We start from the raw sequence: 19,406 nt of genomic DNA, 5'->3' as shown, positions 1-19,406 counted from the left end.
TTTTGGATAACGCAAAAAATCACTTTTCGCCTGTAGAAATATACAGGATGATTCGAAATTCAATGGAAAGAATTTGAGGTCAAAATAAGATTTTTCTCCCTATAAACGTGGGTCCATAAATGCTTAGACTTTTACATATAGGGTGTTAAAATATTATCATTATCAAAATTCATAATAAATAGCTTATTACGACGTAGTTTCACAATTCAACGCGTTTTCTGTTGAATTTGTTGAAAATTTAGTATAGCTGAACGTTTCGTCTGGTTTTTAAAATGTTAAAGTTATTTCGACCACATTATTGTTAAGTTTCAATAAATTTGAATATTTTTAAATTTTCTTTTATTAATTTTTAAATTTACTAATTACTATGAACTTTGATAATAACAATACCTTAACACCCTGTATATCGAAAACTAAATATTCGTAAACCCACGTTTAAAGGACAGAAAGTATTATTTTGACCTCAAAATGCGATCCTAAATTTTCTATACTGGACTTTGAATCACCCTGTATTTTTTTTCTATCAGCCTCAAGATTTCAGATCGAGTCAACCCCCATCCCCATTTGCCAAAGTTTTTATATACTCCACTAGTTTCACTTCATCACGCAGAATGGCAATTTTTGTGCGAAAACTCTTCCACAGAATTTCTTGTCTGCATTCAGTCATTAGTGATATTTTGTCTATTTTATTGTGGCAATTTCCATCCTATACAGTAATATAACTAGAATTTCATTGGTATATGAAATAAATCGATAGCTCTTCCACACGCTCTTTTGAATAATACGTTTCATTGCATGAACTTCTTCGTTTTGCAGACATAACGGACCGGTTGCAATACAGATTGTGTTGAGTCATGATATTTTCCCAGGAACTTTCAGACCGTTGGAACATTAAAAAATGGAAATAATAGATAAGAATAATTATTTACAAAACTCATTTATTATGACAAAGTATACGCTAATTTGAGTAAAAACAGTCTATACAGATTATGAAACGTCGTTGTTAAAAGTTAAAATAACAAATATACAATCACACATTATAAATATAGGCACAAAGGTGAATCTTTAAAGCTTGGCGATATGATATCCACATACATTCATTTTCCTCCAGAAGGGTGTAATTTGAAAATAGAAAGTATTGCCACAGTTAAAAAGGAAAATAGTCCACTTTTCAAATAAAAGTTAAATCTGGGTTAAAAAATAGGACATATTCCTTTCAATTCACAAAGAAATGAACTTAGTTTCAAGGTATATTAACTAGAAGGAAAATGTATATACAGCTTAACAATACGTTGAACAACCAACCTTATATAGTAGGATGCATCTATGTGGTTATATGTATGCTTTTTATATACATTTTAATGTCCTGAGGACGAGGCAATAAAACTGCGAAAAATTGAAAGTTTTAAACAACTAACTCCTTTTTTGGTGTTGATCCGATTCCTGGGTTATAACAAACCAAACCAACGTTCATAACTTACTATGAATTACTCTTCATGTGGATGACGCAATCGCTGAAGTTAATGAACCCTTCTGAAGGAAATTAATTTATTAAGGCATCTCCTGCATATAAAAGAAGCTATCACAAACTGATAAAACGACCGTATTGTTATTAAATTCACATGTACAAATTGCCTACAAAAATGGTAAATTGCACTTGCCAGATATATTTAAGGACGCATTTCACTGCAACAAACGACAATGCTCTAAAAATAAATGCTTAAAAAAACTAAATGAGACATTTAAATCTTAATGAATACGACAAAAAAATAAATATTACACTACTTGTAATGTGAGTCGTTCTTAAACTAGTGAGGTATGAAATTAAAATATGCCCCAAAAAAACAAGGTACATTCACAAAATATTTGTCTCAATGCCTTGTGAAACAAACAAAGCTAAGTATAATCTCCTTCAATTTCCAACAAAAATTCAACTTTTTGGAAAGCATTAGCTGCCAACGAAGATCAGAGTACTCAAAGCTTTACAAGCATTTATTTCTGTTCTGATTACGTTGGCAACGTGTTACCTACACATCCAACAATAACTCGAAAGGAGTTTGGCTCATGAATCCGAGTCGCCCCTAGGACCAGCCACAGGACTAGGAGGTGGCGGTAATGGACTGAAATAAGTAGAACTCCTTGAACTCGGACTTGGAGGGCAGCTCTCCTGGTGGTAGTGCGACCTTGGCGTAGGAGGCGGAGGATACGGCCCTTCGTATCTGCTTTGATTTAACGGATAGTTATAGTCGCTCTCATCGTTCACGTCTGTCGAATTCGGGGTTGGCGGAGGCGGCTGGTTAATAGCCCTATAAAAAAATAAACTATGAAACCAGTCCTTGGTTCGAAAACATTTGAGATTATCAATTATAAAACCACCAAAAAATAAATCATTTTGAAACTAATTATTGAAGATATAAGAAATATTTCTAGAGAACTTTCTAAATGTCCTCTACTAGTTGTTCAAAGCAAGAATGTATCTAACTTATTTTTACCCACAAATAAAGTTTCTGAACTTTTTGCTTTTATTAGAATCATATTGTTTATATTGTATTAATTTACCATAACATTTGAATTGAACAGATTGGCTTACCTATAATGCCTATAAGGTCTGTACCTCGAATTAGGACTACTGGCTCTGGTCGATGCAGCAGTAGTAGCAGGACTTGGAGGGGGATTTAAAGTCTCCCTCGGATAACCACCACTACTAGAGCCATTCGTATTCGAACTACTAGAAGCACCGGTGATGTGCCTACGTTCATACGTGGACGGATAACCGTCATTAAGCATGGACATCCGAACTACGTCAGGTATACCTTGAAATACAATAATTAAAAGTTCTCACCTAAACAAAAAATCTAAATATTAACCTTTTCGGGATTTTAAGCTCTTGTTATGGCAGTTCGGATCCAAAGGGCTCAAGCTATCCTCTGGCGGCTCCACAACAGTTTCCCTGGATGGACAACATCTATTTCTTTGGTAAAATAAAAATACCAAGACGATGGCCGCCAATATGAACAAAGAAATTGATAATAAAATTTTGTGTTTGGACACTTCGAATTGGCAATCTCGCTCATCTGAACCGTCGGCGCAATGCTCGGTTCCGTCACATTTTAAGGACGAAAGAAGGCAAACCTAAGAAGACCAATTTCATATTAGCGAATTCAAAAGAATGAGAAACGTGTTAGTGTGTTTTAATAGGTAGATTTTTCTAGAATTTTCCTCTTATTTTTCACAGCTAATTTTAACTCAATATAAAAACGATGAGAGAAAGAAAGATCCTTACCTCAGTCTGAGGGCACTGGAAGCCGTTCTCACAGCAATTCTTCTCGTCTGATCTATCGGAACAATCGTCTACGCCGTTGCATATTAATGATTTATCTATACATTGTTCATCTTGGCATCGAAACTGGTCCGGTTTGCAACTGGGGCAATCTAGTTCGTCACTGCCGTCTGAACAATCTTTTTGCCTGTAAAATATGACATCGTCAGGGGCCTAATCACCGAAGTGAGTAGTTAAAAACGTCAAACTATTTAAAAACTCGTAATATCTAGACTACTACTACTACTACTACGGACGAATCCATCCCGAAAACAAGAAATATCGTTATTAACCGAGGAACTCGAACCACTTATACAAGGTATCCCGAAATTAGGTGATCAAAGTTAAACATAGAAGTCAAAGAAAAAACAAAACGCGAAATGTACGCATCACGAGTTATCTGTCATGACAAATAAAAAGAAAGTTAGAAAAACTAAAATAAAAATTGACAGTGAAACAAAGTTCTTACCTATCACATCTCCAAGAAATCGGAATACAGTCTTTGACTTCCGAAGAAGCCACAGAACACGAAAACCTTTCAGGTCCACAATTCGGAATTGTTTGACACGACTTTTTATCGTCGTTTAGCATTTTACCGTCTGGACATGCACACTGTGGAGTCGTTCCTGCAAAACGCGTTTTTGAATGTTAGCATTACCTCAAATTAAACTCTGAATCCTACCATTCAAAACACAAAAATGAGAACATCTAATTTTCGGATCTCCGCAACTGTGATTACCCAACTGTTTAACTGAAATAAGGTCCACGATGTGTGAAGCCTGGATGGACAACTGAGTGCTAGATTTTCCCGTGGTTAATTCCAGTCTCTGTAGCTGATTGGGATCTCTGCCTATCCAGTATAACCAACCAGCGTGGATAGTAAGGTGGGTAATTTTAAAGTGACTTTCATTAAAGACGACATGCCTAGAAATATTACGAATGTTTCCCTATATTTCTACGGTACAATGTAAAGGGTATCTAAATTTGACCCTTTGACATAATTTAAGAATAAAAATAGAACATTCTATAAATGATAGACTCCAAACAATAGATTCGTAATATGACTTAACCAACTGCCGAAATTGGAAAAATTATTTATGAAAATGTGATGGAAAAAAATTACAAAACATTAAATGTAATAAAATATTCATTATTAAATTTTATTACACATTTAAACATTATTAAAAAGTAGGTTCAAACTAGAATACCCTTTATAATACTCACTTATTCTCTCCGTCAATATTACTAATGTAGATGCTGTGCCCTTGAGACCAAACAATGGAATCGCTCTCTGTGTCGACGGCAATAGCAGATATATCATCTGCTCTTGTGATAACTATTCTATGAGAGCCATCTAAACGGCTTCGGATTAATTGAGGTGTTTCTCCGACGTCAGTGTAAAACAGAAGCCTAACAAATAAATTTAATGTTATAAAACATTAACTTAGTTTATTTATCATGATACCTTTTGGTTACATGTACAACAATTAATCGCGGCTTCTCTCCTTCAGTGTTTTTTAAACTACCGAAAGGGTTATTGTTGTCGAGCCTAGTTACATTAATAACATTTTGGATAGCGCATGTCCAAAATAGCAAACGCCCCACACTGTCTACGGCTATGTCAAACGGTTTAATGTCGTGACTGTTTGGGACAAAGAGACTTGTGTCCGGAGTGATTATATTAGATACTTTGATTCCGTGAACTTTTCCATCAATCTGAAAAAACATAATATATATGTCGTGTGTCCAGATTAAAAAAATGTTTAACGTAGTAATCTCGTGAAAGGTAATAAGATACTGCACAGTATGTGCTTCATCGGATTCATTAAAATTTGAATTGAATTAAACCTGGTTATAAATAAAATAGCGACAATAATTGTCGCACAAATCTTTAACTTACCCAATATAGGGCATTGTTTCTAGGATCGAAATCTATAGCTTTCACTGCCCTCAGGCCATGCACTGGCATCAAAGCTTCTGGACAATCGGATGTATCAGGAACTAGTCGAACCACAAGATTTTTTAAGCTGTATATCATGAAACTCATAGGAGCTGAAAATTATCATCATTATTAAAAACATTAATGACACACACGTGAAAAAATAATTTATTTAATTGTAAATTTTTAAAAAATCTATGATACAGTATTCAAATCAACTTACGTGTACATTCATTATTATGCAATTTGTAATGTGTAGGACAAGCACATGTGTACTTGGTATGCTCCGTAGGGCCGTCGGCAGGCAAAGCAAGACACAAATGAGAGCACCCGCCGTTGCTCGTAGCACATTGATTCGTTTGGTTCGGTTTTGTCGAGTGATACACCAATAGATCGGTGATATTCTCACTCAGATCTGTGACCTTTCTCAATTGAGAACCGTCGTATTTCAAAGCTTGATATATTTCAGCTGGAAAACAAATATTTAGCAATAATTAAGGCATAATTGCTACAAAAAAAAGGATACATAAATTATGTTACAGAGAATGTCATATATATTCTTAATAATTACTAATTACCTAAAGTTCTATACATAATATAAATTTTAGTGACAGTAATTTGAGTTGTAAGATCTCTCAATTCAAAACATTTTAATATGGCATAGAATAGTTTGTATTAGCAGTTTTTATTAATGTCAATTAAATACGCCATCGGTTTTCCATTATTAGAAGAACAACAGTAAAAAAACTAATTTTTCAGGATTTGACGGTGGAAAAAATATAGCCAAAACGATAGTCTAAAAAAACATTTGTTTTTGATATGTTATTTAAGTTCATCACACGAGGATACCCACGAAATTGACAAATTAATAATATTAAATCAAAATTTAAATTATAGAGTATCAGAAGGCCTACCGGTTTTCTCGTCGCTCCAATAAATGAAATCCTTATAAAGGGCCAACCCAACTGGGTTTATATTCCGATCATTCACAATACTTTTTAAATCGTTGCCATCCAAGTCTGCAGACCATATAGCAGCTGGACCAGTTTCTATCCAATACAATCTAAAAATCAGCAACAATTTTTTTCAAATGAAAATGATCGATTTAGACGTCACGGATTACCTTCTTCTATCATAATCCAACGTAAGCGCAGTAGCCTTCCCAATTGTGGTTATTAGATCACGTTGTTTACTTCCATTCATAGCGGCCTTTTTAATATGATTTGAATGGCCCCATTCAGACCAATACATATATCTGCAATACAAAAATAATGATAATAATTTTCATTTCCTCTTTTCGCCTAAATGAGTTAATGTACCCTGAAACCGGATCTAATACTATGCTATGCGGTTCATAGATTCCATTCCACAGCAGCGTTCGTCTGGAGGTGCCCATTAGCCTAGACACTTCAACTCTTCGCGAAAAAGGATCGGTCCAATATATATTAAGCCCTAAAATGATGACCGGCATAATATTAATTGAGAAGCAAAGCCTAACATTATCTATTAATATTAAATGTAGTATGATTTATAGGATAAAGTTTATTGGTGACACACTTGAAAAATAACAAAAAAACATCTTATAAAACTTACATTTTAAGACACGATTTCCGGATTTTCAGAAAGTTGATAGACTAGGTTTTTTAAAATATCTGAATCTTACCTAGCCAGTCGACTGCTACTGCTTCAGGCGATGTAATTCCCAGATCGATTACTTTCTGCGGTTCGGAACCATTGATATATGCTCTCATAATCGTTCTTAACTTGCTGTCACTCCAATAGATCCTCCGTGAATTTATATCAAAATCAATAGAGCTGCAAACAAAGTTTAATAAATCATTATACCCATTTTAACCAAAAAACTGAGTATACCTAGCCTGCCTGATGTGAGGAATATGTAAATTGCTCTCAATCGGTTCATTTTCAATACTGACTCTTCCAATGCTATTGTTTCTAGTATATAATAAGAAAGCATCAGGTTTCACGCAGCTTTGCTTGTCTTTAGCTAGATCAAAGTCAACCTCACACGCACAGAGCCTGAATTGATTGTGCCTGGATAAACAAAGTTGGGAACAGTTACCGTTGTTCGATTGGCACTGATTCCATCCCGAAGAATTTCCTACTTTAATCGCTTTGAGGCCCATTACATTCTCCATTTGGTCTACTATAACCTGTCTGTTAAGACCTAGAAGCAAATTAACAGTGTAAGTGGAAATTGAAATATAGTATTCCAAATTAAAAAAAATGTCGGTGAGGAATAGAAAACAGGTGAAAATGATGCCATAAAGTTAACCGCGTATTCAACACAACCTGCTTTCAACGGTGAACAGAGATTTTTTTAAGTTAAAGTAACATATGCAACCAATAAATGATGGAAAATTACCTGATTCCTTATGAGCTCGATCGATTGCTCGTCTCTGCCAATCAGTCCAATATAAATAATCGTCCATAAGGCTGAATCCAAAAGGATGGGGTAGATTATCCGTTATGAGAGCACGCCTCTCTGTACCGTCCATGTTGGCGTATTCTAGTCTATCTGACTTCGCGTCGCACCAGTATATTTTCTTGTTTATGAGATCTACAGAAAAATTATCAAAAAGAAAGGCATCAAAGACGAAGAATATAAATTTCAGTTTTAACCTCTGTCTTTTTAGGAAGTTGTCAAAAATAGCACAAAAAATCCTTTTTGTCAGAATATGTATCTTTTATTTTAAACTATCCATTTGAGTAATAATTTTAAAAATTACAGCGCTAATTGTACACTATCTCAGGCAGGTCAATTTTTGAATTAGAATAGCCGCACTATATTAATAAAATCTTACCCAAAACCAAACCTTTTTTTCCTATTAAATTCAAATATAACCAAAACAAAGATTGACGACATTTTCATATTAACTAGTGATAAAGTAATATTCAAATGTGTAATTTGAAAACTCACCCAATGTTATCCCATTAGGCCAACCCAAATTCTCATGGACAACATAGATACGGTCAGATCCATCAAGGTTTGACCGCTCTATCTTAGGGTCCTTTTGATTCCAATCAGACCAGAAAAGCCAACCCAATTCTGAAGCAACTGCTATGCCTCTTGGGTCAATTAAGCCGTCACCTAAAATTTTCATTTTAATTCAATTTTAAACAGTATTTATAGGCTACATACAGAGTATACAATAAACTGACAACAAAAATGAAAGGAGGGTACATTTATTATGAATAGATCTGGACTTGAGAGATTGACAGAGAAATAATTCAACATCTGCGCCAAAATAGCCTACAGACTTACCTATAATGACCTTCCTAAAACCACCTTCTAATCTAGCAACTTCAATTCTGTCAGTCCCTGTATCAGTCCAATATATATTTCTTGAGACCCAGTCTAAAGCAATACCGTCAGGATCTTGAATTTCAGAGACAATCACATCCTCTTGTTCACTCCCTGAAAACACCAACAATAATGTTTAAGTCTATTTTAATAAATAGACATATAGCAAACCATTGAGCCTTGCCCTTTGAATTTTCTTAACTTCATCATCAGACCAATAAATGTGTTTGTCAATCGGATCAAAATCGACAGCAATAGAATATTTCACGTCACCAAGAGGCATAATTTTGAAACTATAATCTGGAGAGTCCAAGTATATGAGACACAGCTCAGTTCGCCTGGCTACCAGTAACATCTCCTGAGGTTCATTGGCACAATTTTTGTCATCTAAAGAATTAAAATTTCAACGAATTTCGAAAGTAACACATCGTCAAACATACCAAGAAGTTTGATTCCCATTGGACAGGCGCAAGTAAAATATGGCGGATCTGGAGCGAGTAAACATAAATGAGAACAGCCTCCATTATTCTCGCATGCATGAGGTAATTTAGGTTGTCTTTGTTTGTCATAAACTTTAATATCCATGGGATGATTGGTGGCATAAAATTCAAAAGGATGCGGCTGAGTTCCATTCTTGTAATAGTAATGAATCGCACTGAAAATAAATATTGATTATTTGATTGAATGAAGAGTAAAGCAAAGACAAACAAAACATACACTGTCTTCCAATCGGTCCAAAATAACTTAAATGATGACTGTGTTAGGGCATATGGATAGTCAGACGCTGCTGACAATATTGTAGACATATCCTTTCCATCATAATCCATTGCCTAAATTTAAACATAATAAATAGTACCAATAAAATTTCAAATGATCAAAATGATTATTACGCACCTTAATAAAAAGCAATTTTCCATCAGTCCAGTAAATTCGCTCTGCCTCATAATCAACAGTGATCCCATTGGGCCAGTAAATATTATCAGAAACAATAACTTTTCTAGTTTTTGGATCCCCGTTCATACCAGCTCTTTCAATTTTAGGGGTTTCACCCCAGTCAGTCCAAAATAACAAGCTAAAAGCACAAAAATATTTGAATTTGAAAAAAAAAAAGATAAATGTTTTATACCCTCTCATAGGAACTACAGCTATGGCACGCGGTTGATCGATATCAGTCCAAAAGAGCACTTTTCTATGTTCTCCTTCTATAGTAGCAACCTCCAATTTATTACTTTCACTATCGGTCCAATAAATATTGTTTGCAAACCAATCTATAGCTAATCCATCAGGTACTAGGACACCATTTATTATCTCAGTCTGGAATGAAGTAAAAATGAATAATCAAATATTATTTAGGACAAATATTAAACATTTTGATGCCTTTTTACAAAATAGAGTAATGTTATTCATTTCACAAAGAGACAAAAAATTCAGACATATGAAGTCTTACTTTTACAGAGTTTTCCACTTTAATTATTTGATATATTAATCAGTTCTTTAGTCAATAGCCATAACATTTCAACATTTAACAACTGATCTTTCAGATTTGAATTATATTTCATTGTTTCTTTATTTTAGCTGTTATTGGGTGTCTTATTTTGGAGCTCTATTATTGAAATCTCAATTGCCTTAAAAGATACAAGGCCAATTAAATTAAAGCAAAATTGAAAAATTTTAACTTTTACAAAAATACTTTTTAAAATATTAATTCCTGATAATAGTATATTTGCTTATTACCTTATTCTCTGCAATAGTACCATTAAAATCACAACACTGTATACTTTCAAGTTCATGGTCAGCCCAACAAATTCTTTTGTAATCATAATGGAAGTCAATGGTCGATATGTAAGTATAATTTTTTATAATGGTTGTAGGCTTTACTTTTTGATTTTTGCTGTCAAAGGTAGAAGTAACCATCCTTATATCTTTTGTTGCTGAATATAAAAGGGTCACTTGGTGTATTGGTGAAGAATGTCCTGGAATTAAAATGGAATTAAAATAAATAATTATAAAACCACTGCATATGAAAATATAAACTCGATTAGAACTTATATCTCATACTTGCAAGATTTCTATTATTATACAGGGTGTTTATATAACCTTGGATCAAAATAAGAAGAAATATGCTAAAAAAATTCCTTGTGTATTTTTAATTAACTTAGATGAATAAATTATATGATATCTCAATTTTGAGGTGTCACATTTTATATATATTTTTATATATTTTTTTTTACGAAAATGGTTAATGTTATGGAAAATATTGAAATGAAATACTCAATATGAGCGTTTAGAAAATAATATTTTTTTATAAGTACCTTATTATATTTTTCCTTTAAAAGATTCAGGATCATATGAATGGGGATATCAACAGTGGAATTAAAAACATTTTTCCCCTTAAAAGATATATTTCTACACCTATTTTATGCTTCTTAATTTTCATAAAAATATTTAATAATGGTATGGACTTATTAAGAAAAAACTAAAAAAATAACAATTTTTTATCACCTTGTATTTCAGATGCAGAAATCTAAAAAAAGCAGTTGGAACTTATTCTGAAACACCCTGTATTTTTCAGTTTAGGTTTATAAACTTATAGTTATAAGGTTTTATAAACTTATTATACAGAGACAATTATGGTTTCTAGATATATAGACTATAATTATATTTTAAGTATAATTAAATATGATTGCTCTTTTAATTATTTTTTTAAAATGAAGGCACACTGGAGGGATGAGGGTATTTACCCCCATGCTTACCTAAGAGAACAATGGGCACTAAATATTGCCCAAATAACCAGAGCCATATCCAAATCCTATTCTTGTTCCACATCTGTATCACTACTATTCACATTTTAGTAAACATAATAGATTTGATTACATTCTTTGAAAGATCAATGTGATAAATAAATATTGGTCTTGATTTATATTAAAGGGTTCATTATTTTTTGGGGTTCAATTTACAAATAAACGCGCCCTATAACCAGAATGGATTCTTTTAATTATGCCCGCATTAAATTAAAAAGTGCAATACGAAAATACATAAATAAAATTATTATTTTAGTTAAGAAACAAAATTCATGACAAAATTCATAAACAAAACTCCGCCATCAAGCTACTTCTTTCACATTGACATTATTGACATTGGAAGAATTCTGAATAATGGTAGGGGCCTGTTCAGTACTGGGAGTCGCATAACTTCTGTGAAAGTGACAGACCACAGACGCACCTGTTTTTACATACGCTGATCTCTAAAAATTGATCTAGGGCGCGCACTAAAATCATATTTCTTCACATCGCAAATTTGCGGAGTTACTGAATATCTTTGAGTATTAAGATTATACAGTCCGGTCCGAAATAAATTAGTCTCTCTATATAATCACATTATATAATATTAATTATTCGATTATTAAAAATATTTTTACACAGGTAATTTTTTAAATTGTTTAGAGCCAAATCTTTTTGGATTAGGTCCAGGATAAGTCCAAATATAGACATTAATTTGTCTTGACACCCAAAAAATGAATCAGAGATTTGAACTTTCTCCTTAGACTGGTCCTGAAAAAATGAAACACACAACTAAAGATACCGAACGTGTCCATAAGATGCTTGCAGTTTCCGCTTGAGGTCCGAACTGTTAATCCCTGAAATTTAGTATAGCGACATCTTTAACCAGAAGCATGAACTACGCTTGAAAATGTTATGTTGTGCCATCTGTAGTCCATAACCAAAACAATGGGCAGTTTTTATTATTTAGTTTGCAGTATACTGTTTTCCCACAATGCTGCCATATTTGGTTAGAATTAAACTTTTATTAATTTAAACTTAAAGGAAAAATCGCCATTTAATCATTTTTAAAGGTAATAAAATAGCCTTTAATCATCTCGTCATTTGTAACACAATTTAAGCGGTCTTTTGCTATCGCGTTGTCCATTACAGGTCAATCCGTATTGGGATTCGGCCATGTTGGCAACGCCGATGGCAGTAGGTTCTCTTGCATTGTTGATGGCGCTTGATTCTTGCACTGTTGTCACTTTTTGTTCTGTTTTTGTAATTTAATGTGATAATTTTAAAAAATTCGAATTGTTCTGTTCATCGAAACCATCCGGACAACATTCGGGTCAAGTTTTGGGGGCCCCCAATCCATTATCGGCGGATTTATCAGTGAATTTCAGAGTGGAGCCCATGCTAAAATACTGTAAAAGCTTGTCCCTGGGACGTCGTGTCAACGCCACAAATTGAATGAAAGCGCGAAGTTTGAATTCCTAAAGGTAAGGATTTTTTATTATTTATAAATTTGAATTATTTGGATGTGAAAAATATCTCTTGAAAATATTAGAATTACCACTATCGTAACATTTCCATATCAACGAATTAATAGGCTAAATTTCAAAATTAATATTTAGACCATTTCCCTGGGCCAAGTAACCTTAAGTTACTCAACTCTACATTTGAAATCTAGGGCGTGATTTTATAGGAACGTATAGAAGTGAGAATGAAATTTTTATTCATTTCAATAATAAAATCTTTTTATTTAATTCAAAGTGTCAAAAAATTAATTCCTTTCTTCCATATTCTTATAGAATCAAAGCCTTGAAATAATTAACATCTGCAAATTCACATGAAAGATATATGAGTGAAACCTTGACAGACCTTGTTATTTTCCAACATTTGCCTAAGGATAATCTTTCTAAAAATGACCGACATATATGATACCTTACTATTAGAAATTGAACCCTTCTTTTCCTAAGTTGCTTTAAACAACCATTTGCAAAAAAACCAAAGAGCGATTTACTGCTGGGTTTAGCAATGTCAAGAGTTCTTATTTGTACTCAATGACATCCTATCATTCAATTAAAATACAAAATTGGAACAAAAATTACACTTTTGGTCCACATTTCTAAAATATATACAACTATTCTTCAATTGCTGATGTTGCAAGGGTCTACACTTTTCATATTGCTATAATAGAAGTGGCTATTTGTTAATGAATGTTGATGGTAGTTTTTGAGTATCTAAGGTTATTCTCTGTTGTCGTGAGATTACCTGCATGCACAGAGAGGCAATATTTGTAGTGTATCTGTGATGAATATGTGGAAAAGAATAATTGCCAGAAGTTATTCTGATGCTTTGTTTTTAATTAATTTTCTGGAATATTGGGGTTGGTGCAATCAAAAATACGAAAGCATAACAATATGATCCCTAATTCTGTAATTGATTTTCAAATATCAGAAAAATGTTCCTGCTATATAAACTATTTGGTATGTGACTCCTCCTATTTCTATGACATATTTTAGGAGCAAGAGACATGAGTTAACAAAGTTGACAATAAATATTGCTTCTAGGACGACACTCTTTTATAATAAATTAAATAATAAACAAAGTCAAAATAGCTGTTCATGATTTCCTATTTCTTTCCTTTCATATTCCATCTTTCAGAACTATGGAAAATTCAGAAGAACGTGAGATCCTTGAAAATGTTGTAATAACCTCAGAAGGTGCAGATGGGCCTCAATATATTCGATTAGCGGACAATTCCCAAATAATCAGTTCTGAGCTATTGCAAAACCACAATGGGCTTGTGGTTGATCTAGGTGGAAATGATTTTATTCCTGTATCATATAGGTAGCCTTAGTGAAGTTATTGTTATTTAATTGTATAAATAATGTAATTTATGAATTTAGCTCTGAGGACATTTTGACCCAAGAACTAACAGAAGAAGACCGGAACCTTGCTGCTGCTTTGGTAGCCGTCCAGCTTAGTCAGCAGCAAAAACAACAACAAATACAAGATTCATCACTTCCCCTTATTGGTAATTCATTTTCAAGTTTTATTGTGGGTTTGGCATTGCCGGCTAAAGATTATAAAACTTATCAAGAAATATCAGTTTTTAGGAATGATTTTCAAGTAATATTAGAGTTCATGCATTCCAATTTTTCAAGTCTGAATTATGTAATGGTTTTAAGTTTCCCATGGCTAAAGTTACAATATCAGATTTGAATTGTTGATGTCCCCCATAAATACTTTAAAAAAAACTTTAAATAAATAAATTTTCGTTTGCAAGTTTAATAAAATGTATATATATTAAATTTCCAGCAGGTGGGAAAATTCTTGAAGAACATTCGCAACTTATATTGACGCAAGATAAAGGTGCTGGCAATGCCCAATATTTGAAAATCGTAAACTCGGACAGCATTTACCTCGAACAGCAAGGAGTGCACAAAATCGTTGAAAATGTCAGAATTATTGATGACACTGACCAGAATATTCCCATTCAAACTGTACATACTACAGAAGATGATAGCCCACAGCATGTAAATCTCAATGACAGCAAAATTGAGATTACTATTGAAAAGGATGACGAGTATGAAAAAGCGGATTCTGATCGGGAATCCGTTAGGTAAAAAAGCTTTATAAGATATTTAAACTTTTTTGATTATAATTCGTAAAATATTTGATCAGAAATGATCATCGATCCTCCAAAAAGTCGCTACCACATAAAAAGAGAATCAGTAGAAAACTAAGAAAGAACAGCGTCCCTACGACCAAGAAATATTCTTGCTCATTTTGCACGGAGAGTTTCGCAAGTAACGATGAATACCAGGAGCATGAGGGTTCCTGCAGTGCAGCAAAAGTACCTATTAATTTACCGTTTGCCTGTCAATTGTGCACCGCAGCCTTTGCCGATCAATTAAAGTAAGTGTAGTGATTAGCGATCTGGAAAATAATTCTTTACTGGCATATTCAGGTTTTTTGAACATCTGAAGAAGCATTATGAGCCAGGTGGTTTAGACGGACTTCCACTTGCTTCCGAGTCCGCCGGGACACCCAGCCAATCAGATGATAAAAAGAAAAAGCCAATAGTAACAAAACAAGAGAAGAAAACCGTAGTTGAAGAAAAGGAACCTCAAGAAACGTTGTTGTCAAGTTTGCTCAGCTTGCAATGTATGGAATGCAACAAGACATTCAGGTATTAGGTTAGAGATGGGAGACGAAGAGGCTTTTATTTCAAAGAAATTACTGAAATAGGCGCCAGAAAACCTTTGAGGCCCACATGAGGGATGTACACACCAATAAGGCGGAACCTGAGGATGAATTTTCGGATACTGAGGATATGATGGCAGGTATGAACTTTTGACAGGTTTAAATGTTGTGTAGTTTTCATTTAAAGCTCGTTTTAGAATCTTTAATGTTTTTAGAACACCTCAAATCTCAAATTGAAATAATATAAGAAATTTGACGTATTTTAAAAATTGTTCATAAAAAGTTGCGTAAATTTCATAAGTAATAGTAATTAATTTGTTAAAAAAATTAAAAATGCAAAAGTTAAGGTGATAATTTTTTGTAAAATTTTGTTAATTTTTCAACATGTTCTTAACATTGGTTTTATGTTCAATTTATTTGTGTAGGTATAGATGTGGCGGTAGATTATGACAGTATTCAGGGAGACGAGGTAGAAGACGACAGTAAGGCCTGGTACCAAGAAGAAGAACTGCACCAAACTGAGAAAGACCTCGAGGAATTAGAGGATAAGAACGAGCATGTTTGTCACCTATGCAAACAACCATTCGCGCTTAGAGCTATCTTGTTACAACATTTAGTTACCTGCAGAGTAACCAGTGGAATGACAGGTGAGAAAAAGTTGAAAGTTTTTGAATAAAGACTGGAGACTAAAATTTGTTGTTCATAGTTTCTAAAAATATTATCTTTGAGACTACTTTAATAATGTATCGTTTTTAGAGCCGACTCCAGCTGTTATCGTACGAAAAAAAAACAAGAAGATTAAAGAAAAATTGAATTGTGAATTATGCGACAGGGTTTTCAAGCATAGGAATTCATTGGTGTACCATATGAGGAGTCACAGTGGCGTCAGACCTCACCAATGCGAATTATGTGGAAAAAGTTTCTTCGCCTCTAGTGCTCTAAAAGGTAATTTATTTTTACTGAACATAAGAATATATTTGGTAATTTTCATTGGTGTGTTAAACCAAAGTGTTTTTGAATGAACCTTCGTCGTAATATAACGGATTGATTGTAGTTTTTAAAATTTTAATATTGCTTTTAGTGCACTTAAGATTACACTCCGGAGATAAACCGTACGATTGCGTTCATTGTGGCAGAAAATTCAGACAATGGGGAGACTTAAAATATCACATCACGTCCATTCATTCAACTGAAAAAAATTATCAATGCGAATATTGTGGAAAAGAATTTGCCAGAAAGTATTCCTTGGTGGTGCACAGAAGAATTCATACAGGTATATATACAAAAGTGATGCAATCACACATTGCTAACTTAAAAATCAATATAACTTATCACTAAAATACATATGCGCGATATATAAAAAAAATTGCTAAAAGATTAATATTGAAAATAATTGACCAATCCCCGAGAAAAAAGGAATTTAAATATTATTTAAGCATTGTAATAATTCTTTTCGATAGTTAGAGGATGTATCTCAGTTATCTCTTCATCTTACTAACAAGAATGGAGGTCTTTATGTAAGGTAATGTAATATATTATTTCTCAGGAGAACGTAATTACAAATGTGAATATTGCGGCAAGACATTTAGAGCCTCGTCGTATCTACAAAATCACCGTAAAATACATACCGGAGAAAAGCCACACAGTTGCCCGATTTGTGCCAAACCATTCAGAGTACGGTCCGATATGAAACGACATGAGAAAACGCACGGAAAATTAGCTACGCCTAGGTAAGAGTCTTAAGTATTATGTTGATTTTTCGTCATCAGATTGGCAATTATGGATAATATAAAATTGCCAAATTTTATAAAATTTACTTTATCGATTTAGCCGTAATTTATAACTTTCAAAAATCATAATTTTAGGCCTTTTTTGCATATATTTTTACAATCTTAGTATATATATTTTCAATTTCAAACAATTATCCGGCGGACTACAAAAATTCGCGCGTTTGTGCGATTTTATTTAAAACACCCTGTATTCCAAGCTGATTTCACTCTATATTTCGTGTCATTTCTACATCATTTGGGTAAGAAAAAACTAAAAATTACTACAAACAACTGATATAATAAATCTGTTATAGTTTTAAAGCTACCAATAATGAATCAAATTGGGACTACTCTGTATTCCCCAATCCATTTTTTACCATTGTTTAGTTTTGAAGACACTATTTCAGGTTTATAGAAGATTATTATAACTTACATTATGCCATTTAGGGGTGCAGCTAAAGTTCAAGCTCAACAGCAACAGCAAGCTCAGGCCCAAGTAACTGCAGTAACCGAATTTAAGGTTCACAAAGATGAAGTAGAAGATAATGATGAATCAAACGAATTACACATAGGTGAAGATGAAGACGCCGAACACATTTTAGGCTATGAGCAACAGGAAATAGAGATGATGGGTGGGGGAACAATCACCAAAAGAAACTTGTAAGTATTTTGCTCCGCGTATGATTTCCGATCCCCCCAATGTTTATTTCTTTTAGATACACGAACGGCCACGAACTGTTCTTGGTAACGTATCCCAATGAAATGGTTTCGCGCGGTGCTGGAGGTACTGAAACGTGGATTCACACAAGCAATGCTTAATTAATTTATTTTTTTCATTTAAAACAAGCAAATTTTCCATTTGTGATGGAATATTTGCCAAAATAGAAAGTTCCCATGCATGCAATTCTTGTGTCAAGAATTGGGGTACAGTAGGTATAGGCCCCTTAAAGAATGCATGTTTCCTTATCTCAGAAACTATGTCAGTTGGCAGTGTGATTTAAAAGTACAATGCTTCTTGTTTCCAGCTTATTACGATATTTTGTAGATACGAAAACATCTCAAAAAATATATTTATATAATATTGAAAACTTTCATGCCACTTTTTTCCCTGCCAAATATAATTTTTGGGATAAGGATATATACACTTAATGGGACCGTCTTATACTCTGTCTAGTGTTGGTGTTTATAACAGTTTGATTGTTTGACAATGGTGTATTATCTATTTCTCAATGACCCTAAATATACACAATTTAACAATTTTTGTATAAAATACAAAACGTTGTACATTCAGGAGTCGTTTTTATAGTGGATAGCCGGTCGATTGTGTTAATAGTTGTTGCGTTTTTGAAGATCTATACTAGGTCTTGAGTTTACAATAGGCAAGCCAATTGTTGGTCATTATTTGAAGACAGAAATATACATATTCGCAGATCACTAGTTTCATTTATGCATTTTTGGTATTTTTATTTAACGTTAAAGTGGTGAGAGTAGTTTTGACCGAATTTAAGATCCGTCTAGGCTTGAGGGATAAAAGGTGAAGTTGATACTCCAGTTCATGTCCCTGCTCTGTAAGTAAGAATTTTATGGCCTTTGACCCTTATGAATAGACTTTCAATATCCTCAAAAGTTTTACCAGCCGCCCTTTCTGGCACCCCTTAATTTGTTTCCGTAAGCATTCGTCGATAATCGTTCCAATTGGCCAAGGTGTTAATACAATTGAAAAATCATTAGACTTACTTCCGTTGTTTCTTCAGAGAAGCTCCATCACGGAGTCTATCTTCTTTCCAATTTCATGGATGTACAATTCATACGTGCGTATGTCGTGTATTTAACTTAAGAAACATTATTGATGCGATTTCATTAAAATGCGGGGAAACTCACAAGGAACAAAAAAAAATTAGGCGGGCAAAGCAAACGATGACAAAAATGACAAGGTTATAAATATTGGGTTATAAATGAGTAAAATTTAATTAGTTGATAATCATTTGTGTGAAATGTGGCAACGTTGGGTGTGGTTCACGGTTCAATCACTGTAAGCAATGTTTTTTAAATCGGTAGTAAAAATTGATATTTATCAGTT

At 33.4% G+C, this 19,406-nt stretch overlaps 2 protein-coding genes across 4 annotated transcripts; one reads left to right on the top strand and one right to left on the bottom strand.

The window, feature by feature from the left end:
- Positions 1-921: 921 nt before the first annotated feature.
- arr (low-density lipoprotein receptor-related protein 6) lies at positions 922-19,233 on the bottom strand. Of its 2 annotated transcripts, none has more exons than XM_066284965.1 (25): positions 19,064-19,233; positions 10,315-10,553; positions 9,707-9,894; positions 9,475-9,652; positions 9,298-9,410; positions 9,021-9,235; positions 8,752-8,967; positions 8,542-8,694; positions 8,197-8,367; positions 7,642-7,836; positions 7,131-7,443; positions 6,922-7,073; positions 6,578-6,710; positions 6,382-6,513; positions 6,173-6,321; positions 5,482-5,727; positions 5,220-5,371; positions 4,785-5,035; positions 4,544-4,729; positions 4,002-4,243; positions 3,789-3,945; positions 3,284-3,467; positions 2,868-3,132; positions 2,591-2,813; positions 922-2,306 (listed from the first exon to the last, which is right to left on the bottom strand). In XM_066284965.1, exons 2-25 carry the CDS (start codon positions 10,492-10,494, stop codon positions 2,063-2,065), a joined length of 4,638 nt encoding a protein of 1,545 aa, XP_066141062.1. In that variant the 5' UTR covers positions 10,495-10,553; positions 19,064-19,233; the 3' UTR covers positions 922-2,062. The 2 variants fall into 2 exon arrangements, with proteins under 2 accessions (XP_066141062.1, XP_066141061.1); XM_066284964.1 differs by lacking the exon at positions 19,064-19,233 and adding an exon at positions 11,334-11,712.
- On the top strand, positions 12,471-18,760 carry LOC136340704 (zinc finger protein 354A). 2 transcript variants are annotated; one of them, XM_066284967.1, is made up of 13 exons: positions 12,471-12,844; positions 14,013-14,198; positions 14,258-14,385; positions 14,673-14,973; positions 15,036-15,269; positions 15,322-15,543; positions 15,603-15,697; positions 15,983-16,204; positions 16,314-16,502; positions 16,639-16,830; positions 17,104-17,287; positions 17,774-17,986; positions 18,043-18,760. In XM_066284967.1, the coding sequence occupies exons 2-13, from the start codon at positions 14,017-14,019 to the stop codon at positions 18,143-18,145; spliced, it is 2,265 nt and encodes a 754-aa protein (XP_066141064.1). In that variant the 5' UTR covers positions 12,471-12,844; positions 14,013-14,016; the 3' UTR covers positions 18,146-18,760. The 2 variants fall into 2 exon arrangements, with proteins under 2 accessions (XP_066141064.1, XP_066141063.1); XM_066284966.1 differs by having other exon boundaries at positions 12,475-12,844; positions 14,670-14,973.
- Positions 19,234-19,406: the final 173 nt, after the last annotated feature.

This window comes from Euwallacea fornicatus, chromosome 8 (assembly GCF_040115645.1).
Source record: "Euwallacea fornicatus isolate EFF26 chromosome 8, ASM4011564v1, whole genome shotgun sequence".
Classification (NCBI taxonomy): domain Eukaryota; kingdom Metazoa; phylum Arthropoda; class Insecta; order Coleoptera; family Curculionidae; genus Euwallacea; species Euwallacea fornicatus.
Note: the sequence above shows the minus strand (reverse complement) of the source record. Positions and strands in the feature narration are given on the sequence as shown.

Coding starts and splice junctions, on each gene's coding strand:
- LOC136340704 (XM_066284966.1), top strand. CDS start 14,017: ATGGAAAATTCAGAAGAACGTGAGATCCTTGAAAATGTTGTAATAACC. Junction 14,199..14,257: donor TTTATTCCTGTATCATATAG/GTAGCCTTAGTG, acceptor TTATGAATTTAG/CTCTGAGGACATTTTGACCC. Junction 14,974..15,035: donor TCTGATCGGGAATCCGTTAG/GTAAAAAAGCTT, acceptor ATATTTGATCAG/AAATGATCATCGATCCTCCA.
- arr (XM_066284964.1), bottom strand. CDS start 11,406: ATGTGGAACAAGAATAGGATTTGGATATGGCTCTGGTTATTTGGGCAA. Junction 9,236..9,297: donor TGGACCGATTGGAAGACAGT/GTATGTTTTGTT, acceptor ATTTATTTTCAG/TGCGATTCATTACTATTACA. Junction 4,730..4,784: donor GTTGTACATGTAACCAAAAG/GTATCATGATAA, acceptor TTTATTTGTTAG/GCTTCTGTTTTACACTGACG.